General features: G+C 54.2%; 2 protein-coding genes across 8 annotated transcripts in view; one reads left to right on the top strand and one right to left on the bottom strand.

Moving 5' to 3' along the window:
- The window catches only part of SGF29 (SAGA complex associated factor 29), a 29,072-nt gene extending 12,919 nt beyond the window's left edge, over positions 1-16,153 (top strand). For 4 of the 5 annotated variants that reach the window (XM_011234899.3, XM_034670166.1, XM_034670167.1 and 1 more), the window contains 10 exons: positions 3,668-3,757; positions 5,473-5,548; positions 6,253-6,325; positions 11,497-11,561; positions 12,399-12,528; positions 12,603-12,749; positions 12,975-13,010; positions 13,101-13,263; positions 13,980-14,059; positions 15,799-16,153. In XM_011234899.3, the coding sequence (XP_011233201.2) occupies positions 3,683-3,757; positions 5,473-5,548; positions 6,253-6,325; positions 11,497-11,561; positions 12,399-12,528; positions 12,603-12,749; positions 12,975-13,010; positions 13,101-13,263; positions 13,980-14,059; positions 15,799-15,958 (1,005 nt within the window). In that variant the 5' untranslated portion in view covers positions 3,668-3,682 and the 3' untranslated portion in view covers positions 15,959-16,153. Of the gene's footprint in view, positions 1-3,667; positions 3,758-5,472; positions 5,549-6,252; positions 6,326-11,496; positions 11,562-12,398; positions 12,529-12,602; positions 12,750-12,974; positions 13,011-13,100; positions 13,264-13,979; positions 14,191-15,798 lie in introns of those variants that run through there. The other variant, XM_011234897.3, reaches the window with a different exon arrangement.
- LOC100479867 (sulfotransferase 1A1) lies at positions 14,341-18,347 on the bottom strand. Of its 3 annotated transcripts, XM_019808026.2 has the most exons (9): positions 17,772-18,347; positions 17,304-17,422; positions 16,442-16,624; positions 16,226-16,351; positions 16,037-16,134; positions 15,480-15,606; positions 15,286-15,380; positions 14,659-14,839; positions 14,341-14,533 (listed from the first exon to the last, which is right to left on the bottom strand). In XM_019808026.2, exons 3-9 carry the CDS (start codon positions 16,587-16,589, stop codon positions 14,421-14,423), a joined length of 888 nt encoding a protein of 295 aa, XP_019663585.1. In that variant the 5' UTR covers positions 16,590-16,624; positions 17,304-17,422; positions 17,772-18,347; the 3' UTR covers positions 14,341-14,420. The 3 variants fall into 3 exon arrangements, with proteins under 3 accessions (XP_019663585.1, XP_002927410.1, XP_034526059.1); XM_002927364.4 differs by having other exon boundaries at positions 17,304-18,347; XM_034670168.1 differs by having other exon boundaries at positions 17,309-18,347.
- Positions 18,348-18,431: the final 84 nt, after the last annotated feature.

Here is an 18,431-nt window from a genome sequence, read left to right as displayed (position 1 = left end):
GGTCCTGTCCCCATGCTACTTAAATAAACTTGCTAAGTTGCACTGTCAACAACTCAAGAATTCTTTCTGACCATTGCGCTCAACAACCCCCACATAAGTTTGGTGGCCTGTACGGGGACAGCCCCAAAAGGGGTTTGGGAGATTCAGTGCAGCTCGGTAAGTCTTATTTACCCCAAGTCTTTGTCTCTTACTTTTCTTTTTCAGAGATCTCCTGAATAGTATGACCCTTTGGAATGTGCCTTGTCCAGGTGCTCAGGAGAGAACCTCTTTCCTTTGGCTACACTACAGGGAGGGACAAACTCCTGCCGTCTGGAGTGGCCATAACGGTGTTGGGCTCAGGCTCTCACTGTTTTACCCGTTCGTTGAATACTCGTATTCTTGGGCACAGGATGGCCATACATGTCATCAGAATGGCCACTGATCTTAAGACTCCCGTGTAAGGTTTCCTCCTCAATATATTACCCAGTGTGGTCCTTCCAGGAGCATAAAATCCGAGGTATATCTGACCATATGCTTCCTGGAAGGGACCAGAGGGAGCTGTTACCCATTTGGGGCACTCACTCGACAGGGGACCACTTAATCTGAGAGCAGGACCAAGAATGCCAAACAGCCCAGGGGTAAGGACAAATGAGAGACATGAAGAAAGAAAAGTATGGAACACCTATCTAATCTGGGCAACTTGCTCATGAACTTTACCCACAATCCAGTCAAGGGAGTGGTCCCGTTCTGTATGAGCCCCACCTTCTTTCCTGTCAACAGGCTGCTGCCAAGATCCTGTCCTCGCCTCCCTCTTTTTCCCAAGTTACTTGCCGCCTTTTTGCTTCTCATTTTGTGCATCAGATCTGCAGTGTGTCTCGAGAGGACTGGATGAATGTTGCCTCTTTCTTGTACGAGGGGGCTTCTCCCTCATTCGTTTCCAGGTGGATGGCTATGCTAACTGCCAGTTGTCTGTGGTTGGTCTCCCTCGGGACGGTGACTTCAAGCAGTATTCCCAAGCACCTGCTGAAACTCCTTTTGTTTCTAGGAGGTTCTCCGTATTCTCTGGCTTGGCATGGACTGCCTGTTCACTTTTTGTGGGCGGAAAGAAAATGTGCATCTGTTCTTCTGTCCCAGCTGATGGGCTTTAGGACCCGGAGTCCTCTTTCTTCTGTTTGGGCTTTTCACCTCCGGCCTTGTTGGCAGCACCTCCCCTCTTCTGCCACCCCTTCCCTCTCCCCACGTTTCTGCGCCACCCTAGGCCAGGCTTGGCTTACAGAACCAGTTCTGGTAAGACCTCGGTGCCTCTGGCGCCGTTGGCTCCTGCTCGTGCTCTCACTGTGGAGGAGCAAAGAGCACCCCAAGCTGTTGCACCACTGCCTTACAAGGTTCAAACTGAAGCACCCCTGAATCAGCATGAAGAGGTCCAGGAGTTCCCTTGGACTTAGACCACGCCGTTCAGATTTCCCCTTCGGGGGCCCCAAGTAAAATTGACAGTGGGGAACAAATTGATTGACTTTCGGTGGGCCCAGGTGGCACGTAATCTGTATTGAAGCTGATGTAGGTTTGTTAGTTTAATTAAGATGGGCGTGTCTTTAGCATTATCAGCATTAAATGTGAAAATTTTACTGAGGTTTACTAAAGGTAAGGTAAGCTCGTGTTATCTTTGCTGTAATTTGTCAGCAAAAGCTGGCCTAAGATGATGGGTAGTTTTACCCGTCTCATAAAGCTTTCATGGCTAATTGTTAAGAGCGGGTAGGTTGAGGGGCGCCTGGGTGGCTTAGTCGTTAAGCGTCTGCCTTTGGCTCAGGGCGTGATCCTGGCGTTCTGGGATTGAGCCCCACATCAGGCTCCTCCGCTGGGAGCCTGCTTCTTCCTCTCCCACTCCCCCTGCTTGTGTTCCCCCTCTCGCTGGCTGTCTCTCTCTCTGTCAAATAAATAAAATCTTTTAAAAAAACAAAACAAAACAGGTAGGTTGAATAAATAAAAAGGTTTCTGCGGGGACTCAGTTAAGTGTCCCACTGCTGATCTTGGCCCAGGTCTTGATCTCACAGTCATGAGTTCCTCACACTGGACTCCACGTTGGACGTGGAGCCTACTTAAAAAAAGAAAAAAAGGGTTTATAGGTAAAACTTTTAAATGGCTTTCAAATCTTTGGTAACTTGAATCTTTCAAGTTTTGCTAAGTTAAACAATACATTGGATTGAATTCATTGACAATCCAAGTCTTGGCCCCGACGACATAAAATACTACAGCACTGTTGACTGACCACAGGTCTGTGCTTCTGGCTACTTATTGCAGAGAACCTGACAGAGTGGCTTTCCTTATCCATTCCATCAGCCTTAATGACATTTAACAGAATTTTAACTCAGAAACCTTAGTGTCCAGTGAAAATTAAGTAATAACCAGTTGTGAACTGTCTGCTGCCCCAGAATTCTTTAGACTGGCAATTTATGAGTACAGTGCATAATTTCTAAAAACATGTTTTCTCCATAGCACAGTCTTTCAGTAAAGCATAAAGCATGTTTACCAACAGACTCAACTCTGTATTTAGGAAAGTAGGAAATGTGTAAGGAAGGTGTAAGAAATGAGAATACAGGGGCTTCTGGGTGGCTCAGTCGGTTGGGTGTCTGCCTTCAGCTGGGGTCATGATCCTGGGGTCCTGGGATCAAGCTGGGGAGTCTGCTGCTTCCTCAGCCTTCTCCCTGCTCATATTCTCTCTCTCTCTCTCAAATAAATAAAATCTTAAAGAAAAAAATATTAAAAAAAAATAAAATGAAATGAGAATACATTTTGTTGAGGGGAAAAAAAGTAATTTTGTCCTAAAATGAGACTGGTTATTTAGAGAGAAAAGGCTTAGGACAAAATCGGAATGAAAAAGAAAGTTGTAGAAGGTTTGTGAAGGCAGATCTTTGAAAAGAACTTTGTAGTCAGGACTAAGATTGAAATAGATGAATTTTTTCTTCTTTAAGATTTTATTTATTTGTGGGAGAGAGAGAAACAGATTCCCCGCGGGACTCAGTTCAGCACCCTGAGATCATGACCTGAGCCAAAGTCAGACGCTTAACCGACTGAACCACCCAGGCGTCCCAAAATAAATGGATTTTAAAAGTACGCTGGTATAAGATTGATGTTCTGCTTTCGTTTTCTCAGATTGTTGGTCTGCTCATGATAAGAAATTGTAAACAAAGGTTTATTCTTCTTTATGTGCCCAGAAAACCAAAGCTTCTATATTTTGTCTTTATCAGGTCTTTGATTACTTAAAGTAGTCTTAAACAAAGAGAAAAGAAAACTTCTCAATAGTAGAGGAGCTGAGTTTTGCTAACAGCCCTATAACCACCTGTAGAATCTCACAGCCAGCTCAGTTAATGAAATCCTGAGTTTCATGGTGATCTGTGATCCTGTTGAGGCATAGACTTTGAAGCTTCCCAAGATTCAAATTCTAAATAAAGCCCTTTTGACTAATTAGGCTGGTTTATGTGGTGTGTTAAGTTACTTGGGAAGCACTGTCAAGAGCAGTGATGAGAAACCTTGGGTTCTGTTGTCTGGGTAAATGCTAGTATGCCTGTTGTAGAAATTATGCGAAATTCCTAAAGCCTTGATATGTTCGGGTGTGAGGTCGTCCCTGGACCTCTGAGCTTCAGCAGGCAGCAGCCACTAGCGGGGTTCCCTTCTGTCCGCCCCTCGCCAGGCCCTGGTCCGCCCCATGGCTCTGGTGTCTGCTGACTCCCGCATCGCAGAGCTGCTCACGGAGCTCCATCAGCTGATCAAACAGACCCAGGTAAGAAGCCGCAGCCCTTGGCGCCTGGAGGGCGGCACGCAAGCCGCAAGCCATGGGGCGGGGAGGTGTTCACAGACTTTGGACATGCAGAGACCAGGTGACGGATGAACTGGGAGCGGAGGAGAACATGGGGTGAGCGCCAGATTTTCTGTCACCGGCAGGACATTGTGATCCTCGCTGTTCCGTAACAGCTGTGATGAGATAGGAGCCACATACCGTACAGCTCACCCGTTTGAAGTCTACAATTCCAGTGGTTTTCAGTCTATTCACAGAGTCGTGCCACCATCACCACAATCAGTTTCAGAACATTTTCTTCATCTGACAAAAATACCCTGTACCCATCATGACCCCTCCCCCTTCTCCCTCCAGCCCCTTATCCCCGCTGAACGAAGATGCCCTTAGCAGGCCAGGTATGCCAAGAGTGTAGACGTTCTCTCCCAGGAGCCGGTCAGGGGCCTTGTTGGGAACGTGCAGGGTCTGAAAATACAGGCCTGCTGAGTTCGTCTTTTATGGTACAGCTGCCCCCACCCCGGCCCTTGGCCTCAGTTCCTTCGCAGTGAAATGATAGCGGAGCCTCTAGTTAGTACGGCAGCTGCCCGGGAGAGAGCGCGTTGGCATGAGGACAGGTATGCCTGACATTGGAGGGGTGGGGGAGACTGCCAGAAACAAGCAGTCTGTCCCCTCGAGCCGCTATATACGTTTCCATAATCTGCGCTGATCTGATTACCCCTTTCCCGCCTTCATCCAGTACTGTCCGTGCCTTTGCGTAAAACTGTTCAGCACAGGAATTAGCCGATGGTGAGCTGAATCCAGTTCTTCCTCGGGCCACTCGTTTCCCGTCAGCGTTCCCGTCCGAGGAGAATCTGGCTCCGGCTCCCCGCACGTTTGCCCCTCAGTGTTAGCAGATGACTTCTTGACGTGAGGCAGCTGAGGCTTACTAGTGTGCCCAGCGGGTTACGCCACATTCAGCTGCGGTCATGGCAGAGTTCAGTTTCACTACAGAATGAGTTAGTGAGAATCACAGAGCTGTTTGTTATGCCTTCTCAACAGAATGGCCTTGCCCACTTACCAGATGCTGTTATGGACGATATTTTTGCTTTATAATATTTTTACTTCACAATGCTTGCTTTATTCCAGTTGTCCACTATTCAGTTATTTCTTGGTTCTGAGTCGTCTGGGGACAAAGCCAGCGCCCTGTCCAGCTCACAGGCTTCTACTGAGACTGCTTTTCATTGTGTGTTCTCCTATAGCAGGGCCCACCTCCTACTTGGGGGACCCCAAGTGGTACCCAAAATGACAGTCCCGTCTCTGCCAGCTGTAGCGCAGGATGTCTTATTTTGATCTGTTCTTGGGTCAGGGCAGTTCTAGTGCATTGATATAAATTACAATTGGAGCCCAACACGGGGCTTGAACTCACGACCCTGAGATCAAGAGTTGGATGCTTCACCAACTGAGCCACCCAGGCGCCCCCACCCAGGTTTATAGTTACACAATGACCCATCTCCTGGGAGCCATGTACCACACGGTCCTGTGGCCCAGAAGGGAGCAGTCCTGGAATTGCCTTCCCAAACGATGTCCTTTGTAGTGGGATGTAACCTGAAAAGTAAGGGTCGTGAGATACTGGCGTATGTATTTCTGGGGCCTCTGGGCTGGGATGCCGGGCGCCACAGCAGGACAACGGCCGTCCTCCTGCCCTGTTGACCTTATCCCTGCAGGAAGAGCGTTCGCGGAGTGAACACAACTTAGTGAACATCCAGAAGACCCATGAGAGGATGCAGACAGAGAACAAGAGTAAGTCCCTGGGCTCAGAAGAGAAAGGGGAGGACAAGGTCGGGTGGGCTGAGACCCAGAACGTGGCTATCACTAGTTGCAGACAGGACTTTTGCGTGTATCTACATAATCCAAAACGAGCTTCTCCTTAGCCAGAGGGACAGTTTTCCCTTTGGCTGAGTGACCTAAGGTGACCCAGGAAACAGATGACAAACTACCTAGCACTAAGGAACCTTAAAATCCCTCAGCTCTAGGGACTGGGAAGTCAGTGTTAAAGCTGCACCCAGGGAAACCCCTTTGAGTGCACAAGCACCCCGGTTAGCTGGTGTTTTCTAAAGAGAGAGCTTCCTTCCCAGCATCCCCTGCATGTGCCCGAGAGGCCCTCCTGCTCAGCCTCCTGGGTTGGTGCTTTCCAACTCCGAGCAGCTGTGAGAACTGTTGTCTGTTTTCCTGTGCGCCGAGGAATAGTTTCTGCGTGTGTCATGCTACGGCAAAGGCTAGAAAGTCTTCTGCTGAATGCAGTGATGGCATTTGTACCATATGAAAACGTGAACTCGTTAAACATGGGACCTCGGCCTCAGGGGGCACTTCTGAGCCACCAAAGCTCACGTCTCCGTCCATGGCCTCTGCACGCCTCTGGATGTCTGACTCACGTGCACAGAAGCAGCACCATGGGACCCCCAGCTGCGCCCTTGCCCACGTCTCTTCCTCTGCTCACTTTGCAGTCTCTCCCTATTACCGGACAAAGCTGCGTGGGCTCTACACGACCGCCAAGGCTGATGCGGAGGCTGAGTGCAAGTGAGTCCTGTCCCCTTCCCTTTGCCGCCCACCTGAGTGCTGGGCTGCAGGAGCCTGCAGACCCCAGCCCCCGCCGCCTTTCCGGCCACAGATAAGCAGATTCCCGCTCCCCAGGCTGTCCCTTGGGGCCCCCGCCTTCCCGTTAGCCCTGCTGTTTCCTAGATGGCAGCACGGTGGGCGCCGGACCCTGCAGGGCCTTTTACTTGTCAGGTGACCAGCAGCAGTTGCTCCGCTGAGACCCAGTCGCTCCATCATTGCCACGGGGATCATAATTGTCTAGAGAACTGTCAGCATGACACGAGATAATGTCTATAAAGTGCCTCACACCAGTGATTTTCAAACTCTTTTGACTATAACCCATGGTAGGAAATACATCTCTGTTGTGGCTTCATCATCATATTAAGACCTCGTCATTGTCGCTATAATAATACTAATAAGGACTCCTGTGTGGCCGTGCTGAGCCAGCTACCATCCCAGCTACTTGACGTATTTAGCTCATGTAATGCTCAGAGTGACCGCAGGGTGCTTGGATGTTACCCTCATTTTACCAGTGAGGACAGTAAGACACAAGGGGTTCCATAATCTGCTCAAAGTGACGCAGCTAGCAAGTCAGGGAGCCCAATTGTAAACCCAAAGTCCATATTCTTTAATACCGTGCTAGTGCGGTGTAACGATCGCCGTTCCACAGCACACACGTGTATTTTATATGTACGTATGTCACAGAGTTGGAACAAGAAGTACAGTTTGTACTGGGGTTTTTTTGTTTTTATTTATTTAAGATTTTATTTATTTATTTGAGAGAGAGAGAGCATGAGAGGGGGGAGGGTCAGAGGGAGAAGCACACTTCCCGCTGAGCAGGGAGCCCAATGGGGGACTCGATCCCAGGACTATGACCTGAGCCGAAGGCAGTCACTCAACCAACTGAGCCACCTAGGCGTCCCTGGTTTTTGTTATGTTTTTTTGTTTTTAATTTTTTTTTTTTTAAATCAGAGAGAGAGAGTGAGCACAAGCAGGGGGAACGGCAGGCAGAGGGAGAAGCAGGCTCCCTGCTGAGTAAGGAGCCCGATGTGGGACTCAATCTCAGGACCTTAGGATCATGACCTGAGCTGAAGGCAGCCACTTAACCAGATGAGCCACCCAGGCATCCCACAGGTTGTATTGTTACCCTATGTATAGTCTGGGTTTTGTTTTGTTTTTTAAGTAATCTATACACCTGACATGGGGCTCGAACTCCCGACCAGAGATCAAGAGTCACGTGCTCTTAGGACTGAGCCAGCCAGGCATCCTCTGTTCTGTTTTTTTTTAATTTATTTTTATTTTTATTTTTTTTAAAGATTTTATTTATTTATTTGACAGAGATAGACACAGCCAGCGAGAGAGGGAACACAAGCAGGGGTAGTGGGAGAGGAAGAACCAGGCTCACAGCGGAGGAGCCTGATGTGGGGCTCGATCCCACAACGCCCGGATCACTCCCTGAGCCAAAGACAGACGCTTAACCGCTATGCCACCCAGGCGCCCCTGTTCTGTTTTTTTTTTTAAATGCTGGTTGTTACCCCAGAAGTTAATCTCACAAGTTCCTAATGAGTCGTGGCCTCCTGTTTAAATACTGCCTTGCACGTGTTATGGCCACACCCTAAGTGTGGCTCTGGGATCTTCCTCTCCTCCCATCTGGCCCTTCACAGACCCTGCCTTGTACTCACGGTCCCAGATTTCCTTTGCCTGCCATGTCTTTATTTTGCAAATCTTTGCTGGTGCTTACCCTGTGCCTGGTGCTGGGCAGTCCCCATACAGAGACACGAGGATAGCGAGGACCCAGCCTACAAGGGCAAACGGTCGAAAGGAGAGGCACCCTAAGAAAACAGTGACCAGGACAGTTGTAGTTGGTGGGCCAGCCATGGTGGGCTCACTGTGCCTGGGGGCCTGTGAAAGCCACAGGGAGGAGGAGAGACTTGAAGTAGGGGTCCGTAGGGAGACACGCAGAGGCCATGGAGGAGTGCGTATGGGACATGCACACTGTGGGGGGGGGGATGAGAACCAATCCTCTGTAGCTGGGGAAGGGAGGGCTTCCAGTAACTGGACTTTATTCTGGAGGCCATAGGGAGCCAGCGAAGATGTAAAGCAGGAAAGAAACCCTGGCTGCTGCATGGAGGGCAGATGGGGTGAGATTCAAGGCCAGTTAGAAGACCAGGCAAGAGATGGTGATGGAATTCAGCCAAGACAGTGGTAGTGGGGATGGAGAAGCAAGGGTGGGTTCGAGGGCAGGTTCTGAAATAACACTGGGGGACCATTTGGCCGAGGGGAAGCTGAAGATTCCAGGCTTTGCAGCTTAGACAGAGGGACCTGACAGGGCTCGCCATGCTGGGCTGGGGCCGGCTTAGGCAGGAGAAGACACCGCGCCTTCGGATTGCTGTGTTGTTTACTGGCTTCCCAGCTCCCCCTTCCTGCCCCTCTTCTGATGTGCACATTTGCCATCTGGCTATCAGGCCCTTTTCCACTCATCTGCCCTGGAGTATGGCTTGTGTCCGCTTGATGGACGCACGCATTTGAGAATAAAAGGCAAAACGGCCCTTCCCAGTCACTGCTGGCAAAGCGACTGCTTCTGAAACCAGTTTGGTACGGGCTCTTCTCTGGTATTGACCCACCCGGAATTAAACATTTATAAGCTCCTTTCAGAATTGCAGGGGCCAACCTTTTGCAATCCTGCTGCCATTTCACTTTTTGACTCTCAGAAGTTCCTACATTCATCACTAGATCCTGTTCCTGTGGGCACCAGGCGCCATGCTGGGCACGGGAGCGCGTGAGAGGCTCCCAGTCCGGGTGGGGAATACGTCTGCGTGTGTCCCTGCAGCAGTCTCCTCCACCCACACGTGTCTAAGGAGAGGTGCCAAGAGCCCGCCTCAGGAGCTAGCCCCAGACCCGTTGACGCATCGCCCTTCTCTCTTCCATGTGCGCCAGGGCTGCCCCCCAGCTGGTTTTCATCCTCCTGTTTTGTAGAAAATGGAGAGAGAGAGAACCCCTGTCCTTTAATTTAACAGTTGGTCTCTTTAAAAAAAAAAAAAAGCCCTGAGTTGGCACACTGGCAGGAGGGATCAAAGGGAAACAAGATCAAAGATCCCACTTTCCATAAACAGGTAGCCATTCCCAGGTGGGAACAAATCATTTTCTAACCTTAGTGCAAAAGGCATTTCTCAACAATGGAAGGGATGGCGTCCTCAGTGGTGCATGGGCCGCAGACGGCGGGTGGCTGCATCAGCCGGAGTTCTGGCTGGGGAAGACAGGGTAGGGTAGGGCCGGCGGAGCTACGGTGCTGCTGTGCAGGGGCCCGGGCAGCTCGGGGGCTAGGACTTAAGGGGCACAGAGGAGAGAACGAAGGCCACCGTGCCGGGCCCTGGACAGCGCGGTTGGCTGGGGGCGCTTGCGGCCCAGGAGTGTCCCAGCTTGCTGAGAGCAGAGGTGCTGCCCTAGTCTCCGTCGGAAGGTGGTCCCTTGCAGTGTGTGCGGGGTTGTTCCCATTTTCCCTTATGTGATGAGGAAGTCTCTTCGGGAGACACTGATGATGTAAATATTCCATGTCCGTGGCAGATGCTCGGCTTTGGCATCTGTTTATGATTCCTGCCTAAAACAATTGGGATTTTTTTTTAAGCTCCCCACGGGAGGGGCGCCTGGGTGGCTCCGTCAGTTGAGCGTCCAACTCTTGATCTCAGCTCAGGCCTTGATCTCAGAGTTGTGAGTTCAAGCCCCACATCGGGCTGCACGCTGAGTGTGGGACCTACTTAAAATAAATAAATAAAATAAATAAATAAATAAATAAATAAATAAATAAATAAATAAATCAATCAAGCTCCCCAGGGGATTCTGATGTGCGGCTAGGGTTAGGAACCACTCCGTTACTGTCTCACAGAGTCTGGCTTAGGCCATGCTTCATAAAACTGTGTTCTTCAGCCAGGTCCAGCGGCGTTTGTCCGACTCCCGAGTTCCCTTTGGCCTCCTGGCTTTTTCCCTGTGGCTCTCCTGGTGCCCAACCACACCTGGCTTCTGGCCTCTGCCAGATGAGCTCCACAGGAGCCCGGGGCGTCCCCCGAGGCTGGCCCACCTGTGAGCCGGTGTCTCCCTCCTGTCAATGAAGGCCTTTAGAACCCCGGGGGCACTTACTAAAGGTTGACCAGAGGAAGAGCCACCGGACAGGAGGAGAATAAATGACCCCAAATGGAGTCTGGGCTGCTTTTTCCTATTGAAATATTCTTTGGGGGAGTCCTCGAGATCTAGGATAAAGAAACCTTCCTCCGGGGAGGATTGTGTTCACTTCTGCTGGATTGCCTGGGCCCCAGCCACCCTGGAACGCTGTAAACGAACTCCAGAGGTTTCCTGGGGCTGCAGCCTATCAGAGGCCAATTCCTTCCACCCCCAGCCCCGCTCCGGGCCCAGAGAACGCCCCACAGTCCTCTGGAGTGTCTCCTTTGACTTGTTCCAGCTTGGGCAGACGCCGAGCTTTAACTTCTATCCTCCAAATGTCCAGACTGTTCAAGGGGCCAGCACCGCAGCGTGGCTTCTTCAGCCTCAGTCAGATGCGGCTGGCTCTGCTGTGGTTACCGCCCTGGGGTTCTCTTGGATTCTTTGGCGTGCTACCCTCGCTACCGCTACCTTGTCCGTTCTTTCATGCCTTTCAAATGTAAACACAGGAGCCCCTGGCGGGCTCAGTCTGCAGAGCACACAACTCTTGAACTTGGGCTTATGGGTTCGAGTCCCACATTGGACGTAGAGATTACTTAAAAATAAAGTCATAGGGGCGCCTGGGTGGCACAGCGGTTAAGCGTCTGCCTTCGGCTCAGGGCGTGATCCCGGCGTTATGGGATCGAGCCCCACATCGGGCTCCTCCGCTATGAGCCTTCTTCCTCTCCTACGCCCCCTGCTTGTGTTCCCTCTCTCGCTGTCTGCCTCTATCTCTGTCTAATAAATTTAAAAAAATAAAATTAAAAAAAAATAAAGTCATAAATGAATATAATATTCTAACTAATATCATAAAATTAATGAATTAATTGAAAAAAACACTTAGGGTTTATCGTTTTTGGCAGTAGGGCTGGTCTGAGTTGCCCAGCCTGCTGTAAACAGAAAAGGAAGTCTGTGCTTTGTGCTTCATCCAGACCTCTTCTCTCCCTTCTCCCCACCCTCAGCATCCTCCGGAAAGCTCTAGATAAGATAGCAGAAATCAAGTCTCTGTTGGAAGAAAGGCGGATTGGTGAGTTGGAGACAAGCTTGGTGCTTCCGGAGCGGGTGGAGTGAGGCTCCCTGAGAGCAGCTGTCGTGGCTCCCTGCGGGAGCGGGGGCCGCCTCAGCCCCGTGGGCTCGGTCCATGGACTTCTGACGGGGAGCGCGTCTGGGCAGCCTGGGTCTGGGAGGGAGTGGAGGTCCTGGTCGGCGCTCGGAGGCAGGGGCTCCCAGTGTCCCTGTGCAGACCTGGGAGATTTCACCCCGCCCTCGCACGCTTCTCTCCCCCTTGTGCCTGGGACAGTTGCCTCCTTCCTGCCACCCCCCCCACCTCTGCGTGTGGAAAGCTCCTTCAGATGGAGTTCACACGGGGGTTGGCTTCCAGATCCCTTCAGACCGCCGCGGCTCTTCCACCTCCTACCCTTTCAGTGAACCCTCAGCGGGCAGACGCCTTGCCCGTCAGACACATCCCACCGCCGGTTGGGCTTGCACGACGGTGGCTGGGGGTGTTGAACCACGTCCGAGGAGGTCAGGGGTCTGCCCACGTTCGACCGTTCTCCTAGTTTTCTGTTGAATGACGACCAGAGTAGAAGAGTACACACAAGCACACCGACGGCTCTGTGAAATGTTCGCTGACTGGACAAACGGATGTGACCAGCACCTCAGAACCCCCTTTGCCCTCTCTAGTTCCCTCCCCACCCCCCAGGAGGTGCACTGACCTGACCTCTCACGGGTCCTTTCACCGTGGGCGTCTGGTGGGGGGGCAGGGATCACGCTGGGCCCTGGGTGGGAACTTGCACCAGCGCGAGCGTGGGGCCGCAGCGAGAGCCCTGGCCCTGGTGCCTCAGGGGCGCGCTTCTTCCCACAGCGGCCAAGATCGCGGGCCTGTACAATGACTCGGAGCCCCCTCGGAAGACCATGCGCAGGGGGGTGCTGATGACCTTGCTGCAGCAGTCGGCCATGACCCTGCCTCTGTGGATCGGGAAGCCTGGTGACAAGTGAGGGCAGGCCCGGGGTGGGGGGAGCCGACAAGAGGGAAGGGCTGGGACTAACACCTTATTCCAACCCTCAGGCCCCCACCCCTCTGTGGGGCCATTCCAGCCTCTGGGGACTACGTGGCCAAACCTGGGGACAAGGTGGCTGCCCGGGTAAAGGCTGTGGACGGGGACGAGCAGTGGATCCTGGCCGAGGTGGTCAGCTACAGCCACGCCACCAACAAGTGAGTGGACGCCCGCCCTCGGTCCGCTCTCCCCGCTCGCCGCCCCTTGCCCCCTCTGCAGGCTGGGAGAAGAGCCTCCCCCAGGGTGCCTGTGGGGACAGGACGGCGTGTGCCTCCGGCTTCCTGGGCTGCTTCCCCTCCCCACGCCCCACCCTTCCCCTCCCTGCCACTCCCGGACTTGGCACCGTGCATCTCCCTGCAGCCACCGTGTTCTCTGTTCTGCAGGTATGAGGTCGATGACATTGATGAAGAAGGCAAAGAGTGAGTGCGCGGGTGAGGGAGGGACCCGGCAGCTGCTGGGAAGGAGCCCCCCCCCCACTGGCCGTGGGTTGACCCGAGCCCCCCTTCCAGGAGACACACGCTGAGCCGGCGGCGCATCATCCCACTGCCCCAGTGGAAAGCCAACCCGGAGACAGACCCCGAAGCCTTGTTTCAGAAGGAGCAGCTCGTGCTGGCCCTGTATCCCCAGACCACCTGCTTCTACCGTGCGCTGATCCACACGCCCCCGCAACGGGTAAGGCAGCCCCCACGGGACAGACAGACGGTGATGCCAGGACTGGGCTGAGCGGATGGGTCACCGGGTCACCTTCCACTTCCTTCCCCTCCTGTCCTCACCTTCCACCTTCTCTGAGCTAGGAGAGTCCTACGGGTTACCCTCTCCTGCTTCCACTCTGCCCTGTCCCCTAGGGCAGCGCCAGCCAACCCTCTCTCCAACCTTCAGGGGCCTAGCCGGCCTCGCGTGGAATGGGACCGATGTATCCTCTGGTCTCACCTCACTTTTGCACTGAGATAGGCAGCACATGCCCAGGGCCTGTCCTTCACCCTTGGCTGTCGCACCACTGCCTTTTCTCCATCTGAGGCTGTGCTTCCTCATGCTGGTGACCCATCCCCTGATGGCAGGTTCCAGGCTGTTCTCCCCTCTTCCTCCAGGAGCCCTGCCTGCTGCCCTCTGGGTTTTCCTTGATCCCCCTAACAGAGGGTCCCCAAAAGCTACTGGATCCTCCATGTAGAATCTCCCCACATAGACAGCAAGTCTCCCTCCTCCCTGTTCTTTGTCCCCTGGCCCTTTGTTGCCGAGAAAAGGGCTCTGTCATAGCAGGGACTAGGTTCAGAGTGAGGATGGGGACAGGAGAGGCTGGGAGCCCGTGTACCAGAGGTTCCCGTCAATCTGGGCTGGGGGCCTCGCCTGGGGGTCTCTGACCAGCCCTTCCTGTCTGCCCCCTGCCACAGCCCCAGGATGACTATTCAGTCCTGTTTGAAGACACCTCGTACGCAGACGGTTACTCCCCTCCCCTCAACGTGGCCCAGAGGTACGTGGTGGCTTGTAAGGAGCCCAAGAAAAAGTGAAGCGGGCTGGCGGACGCACGGTCTCCTGCCACCCTCGTAGGGGAATGCAGCAAAAGATTTCATGGCTAATAAATATTGTTCCCCTTTGCCCACATCTCCTTGGTTTTGTTTTTTCCAGGCCCTTCTCCCCTTCCCCATAACCGGGCAAGTTGGGGAACTGGAGGCCCCAGGGGAGGTGGCTTCATTTGGTCCCAGTGGGCATTTTCTTTTAGCTCAGGTTTGCTTGCATTAAAGGCTCTCGGTGTCACACACATGGAACTTTATTCTTGAGGCTGGGGGTGTCACGGCAGCGGGGCCTTCGGCGTGCCTCCTGGGGAGCCCCGCTCACAGCTCTGTGCGGAAGCTGAGCCCGCAGCCCGCCATCTTCTTGGCATAGTCGGCGTCAAAGCGCTCGTTCTGGGCCACAGTGAAGGTGGTCTTCCAGTCCCCCGAGATGCCTGTGGACAGAGTGGAGGACGGCTGCAGGCCCCGGCCGCTCAGCAGGCTCCGGGTGGCTCGGGCCAGCTCTCGCCTCTGCTTCCACGCGTGGCTCCCCAGATGCCCGTCCCGCACAGGCACTCACCTTTCCTCATGAAGGCCGAAATGCTGTGGTCCATGACGTCAAGGGGTAGGGTGCTGTAGTTAGCCATGGCGTTGTTCTTCATCTCCGAGAAAGACGAGTGCTTGACGATGAGATCCACTGTCTCCTCCGGCAGGGAACGCCCCACAAACTTCAGAATCTTCTGAATCTCCCTTTTGGGGTTCTAGGGCAGCAGAGGGGCTTTTCAGTGGAGGCTGGGATTGCTCATTGAGCAAACAAAAGGGAGGGCCCCCCCAACTCCCCGGGATCTGGCCACTTCCGCCTAGAGACCGCTCAGCCCCAGGTCCTGGACTTGGGTCCTCCTTCCCTGGGGCACAGTAGTTGCCCTGCCTGTGACCCTGATAGAAGCTCTTGTTTGCGTCCTGATGGGTAAGGCCAGGGATGGTCCTCTTTCGTTACTGTGGCTCTGGGTCGCTTGGGTCTGAGATCAGAGCTATACAGCCTTGCCGCCCCGGTGACGCTGCAGCTCCGGGTCCTGGGCAGGAAGGCGGGCTGGGGGCCCCGGGGTACTAGTGGGGGGCAGGTGGCCGAGAGGGCCTTGGCAGGTCCCTGGGACATTCCTGCTTCTCCACATGTGAGCTGGACGGAAGCGGCAGCAGGTGGCCTCACCTCTTTCATGTCCTCGTAGAAGAGGTAGAGAACAGGATGGGTGTGACTCAGCTCCCACCACTCCTGCACGTGCTGATACCAGGACCCGTAGGACACTGGGAGGAGGGGCAGAGACACGGACACACAGGCTGGCATTAGCTTTGACTGGCTGCCGCTCAGCTCCTCCCCGCTCCTTCCTCCAGACCCAGGCCTACCTTCCCCAGCCATGAACTTCTCCAGGAAGTTGTCCCAGGTCTCAGGGTCAGGGTGCACCTTGGCCATGCGGTAGAAGTGGTAGAAGGAGACAGCCACATCCTTTGCATTGCGGGCCACATAGACCACCTGTAGGCACAGATGACCCCCCAACACACACACCCGAGCGTCACCACCACACAGCGAGCCAGGTGGTTCTGCCCTTCACAGCATCCCTTCGAGGGCAGTTAGCTCTTGGTCTGGCCAAGGGGGAAACAGGCTTAGAGGCTGACTTGCTTGTGGTCCCTGGAACCATATTCAATGCTAATCCAATCCCCTCAGTGCCGCCATACCCAGATGTGGAACAAGGTGCGCCAGATCCTCACCAGCCCCCTCCTCCACGGGCCTCCTGCGGAGAAGACCGCCTTTCCCAGCTCTGCACAGGGGAGTCTCCCTTTCACTGACCCCATCAAGGGATGAAGCAGACCGTCTCCCCCCTTAAGATGAGACCTTCCCAGCAGACAGGGCCAAAGCTCGGATGGCCCCAGCAGCCTCTTGCCTGGCTTCCTCTGCGACTCACCTTGACCTTCTGATCCAGCAAGGTCTGGGGGAGCAGAGCCAAGGGCAGGTGTGTCTTGATGAGTCGTGGAGCTGGTGTATCTTTCAGGGCCTCCAATCCTGTGCCATGGGTAGGGAAAGCTCTGCTCAGCTGGAGCCCAGTCCTGCCCCCTCCCTCTGCTCCACTGATCCCCAGAGCCCCTCTACACACCTGTGGGGACCCCTGGAACCTTGAACTCAAGGAAGGGAACCCGCATAAAGATGGGGGCCCTGCGACACTTCTGTACATCGCCTCCTTGGTAGATCATATCCAGGATCTCGCTCACCCAGGTGGTGCCTGGAGAGCAGGGAAAGGGGAGGTGAGCAGGGCTGAGGGCAGGCCCCTGCTGGTGGCCCAGGACAGGAGTGGGTGACCCTCGTCCCCTACCAGATTTGGGGTAAGTGCTGATAAGCAGGTCATCGGGCTGGGCTTGGAAGTCCTCCAGGGACTCCATTGCCTCTGCAAACCACTTGATGAGCGGGACCCCCTTCACATACTCCAGCGGCAGGCGTAAGGTGTCCTGGACGAGCTCCATCTGCGGCGTCAAGGGCCCAAGCGCGGCCGACTTGCCTTAATGACATCACAACGTGCCATCAGTTGAAATCTTGCTTTAAGATGAGGGACTGGGGCTGGCTTGCCTCTGCGCACAAAGCTAGTGGGTGGTGGCAGCTGGGGTTCAAACCCACACGTAGCGCTCATGCAGCGGGTCGTGGCCCTGGCTGCCCCTTTGCTTTACCTGCCGGCCTTTTAAAAATCCCTGTGCTTGGGGCCACACCCCAAACCAATTCAATCCCTCTCTTGGGCCCAATCCCAGTTTTTTGGAAGCTCCGGGAGATGGCCGGTGTGCCCTTGAGAACTACTGCTCTGGCACCCGCCCATCCTAACTCCCCGCCTGCTGGTTCTCCCCCTACTTCTGCAGCGGCACTGTCCCTGTGAGCAGCCTGGGCCCCTCACACATGGGGACATGCCGGAGGCCAGCGGGGCCTGTGATCCTACCTGCCAAACCACACTCTCTTGGCTCGGGGATAAACAGAGCCAGCTGAACGTGAGCTTGTTTGGGGGGCCAGAGTCTGGTATGCGGAGGAGCAAAAGTGAGTCGTCAGCAGAAGAAGGAAGGGGGGTTCAACGCGGGGTTGCAGTTGGCTGATGGAGATGGGCCATCCAGAGGGAAAGGGCGAGGATGCCACTACAGGCAGCCGCAGAGAGACAGGAGCCAGCCCTGCCCAGCCCACCCGACCTGGGAACTCACCAGACCTCTCTGGATCTTGGTCTTCTGACTGCTTTGCGCTCTGGCTCGCTGGGTGCCGTGCGGTGAGTGCAGAACTGCTCTCTGAGCTGAAGCGTTTATAAATCCGAAGTGGGAGGGATCTGGAGCCAGTCTCCAGCAAGGAAAGGGTGGAGTTAAGAGTGGGAGGGCTCCCCTGTGCTCCCCCCCTTAGCACCCCAGCAGCAGCCAAGCTTAGACTGGCCTGAAAACCCAAAATGTGGGTTTAGTATGTAGAAAACAAAGGGAAGACTGAAACTAGACAAAAGAGCCCAGTAAGTTTTCACTTTAATTTTGGGAAGTTTTTGTTGTGTAATCTTTGCTCCTGACCTGCCCTCTGAACTCCACCCCTGCAGGGCCAGCCAACTGACAGCTTGTTCTGATAGACCCAGCCAGTTTAGAGTGGGCAGAGCAGAGAGGAAAGGTGGCTCCCTTGGGAGCAGGGCCACTCACCTTCCTGCTGGCTCCAGGCCAGTCTTGAAGACGCCAGAGGTTCAGGCTGGGAGTGGCCCCCAGCAGCGCAGGCATTCCAGCACTGCTAGCTAGTCTGACCTCTGACCACAAGGCCAGTACAGAGCAATGTTGGGGGGGTGGTCAGGGTGATAGGGGTTGGGACAAAGCAGAGGAGGCGGGGCAGGCCTCCTGAGGCAACAGGGAGAGAAAAGAGCAAGAACGCCGAGTCTCCTAACCCTGGGAATGCGTCCAGCTGCACAGCTCCCGAAGACTTCAGGGAGACTCGTTCATGGTTGGTGACAGAACCACGGCCCTCACAAGGTGCTTTCCTTTCACTGGGTTTGAAGGGGCTCCCAGACAGCGACAAGAAGGAGTTGGGGCTTGCAGGGCCACAGGGCCCCATGCGGTAGTGTATCCCCATACCCACCCCACTCTTGGCCTCTGTCCTGATTATTTCGATTAAAGTCCAAAGTCAAGCTGGGCACTGGATTTGGATGGGCTCTGAGTCGAGGGTGTGGGTCTCCCAAGCATGCAAAGAATTGTGTGATGTCAGAAGCATGGTGGGGGGCGCTGGAAGCTGAGGCATGTGGGGCTCCAGGTAGAGGAGAGGCTGGTCCACACAGGTGAACGGCCCCTCCCCACTCTGCTCTTCTGCTCAGG

Source organism: Ailuropoda melanoleuca, chromosome 10 (genome assembly GCF_002007445.2).
Source record: "Ailuropoda melanoleuca isolate Jingjing chromosome 10, ASM200744v2, whole genome shotgun sequence".
In the NCBI taxonomy this organism is placed as follows: domain Eukaryota; kingdom Metazoa; phylum Chordata; class Mammalia; order Carnivora; family Ursidae; genus Ailuropoda; species Ailuropoda melanoleuca.
This window is presented reverse-complemented; position numbering and strand designations above follow the sequence as displayed.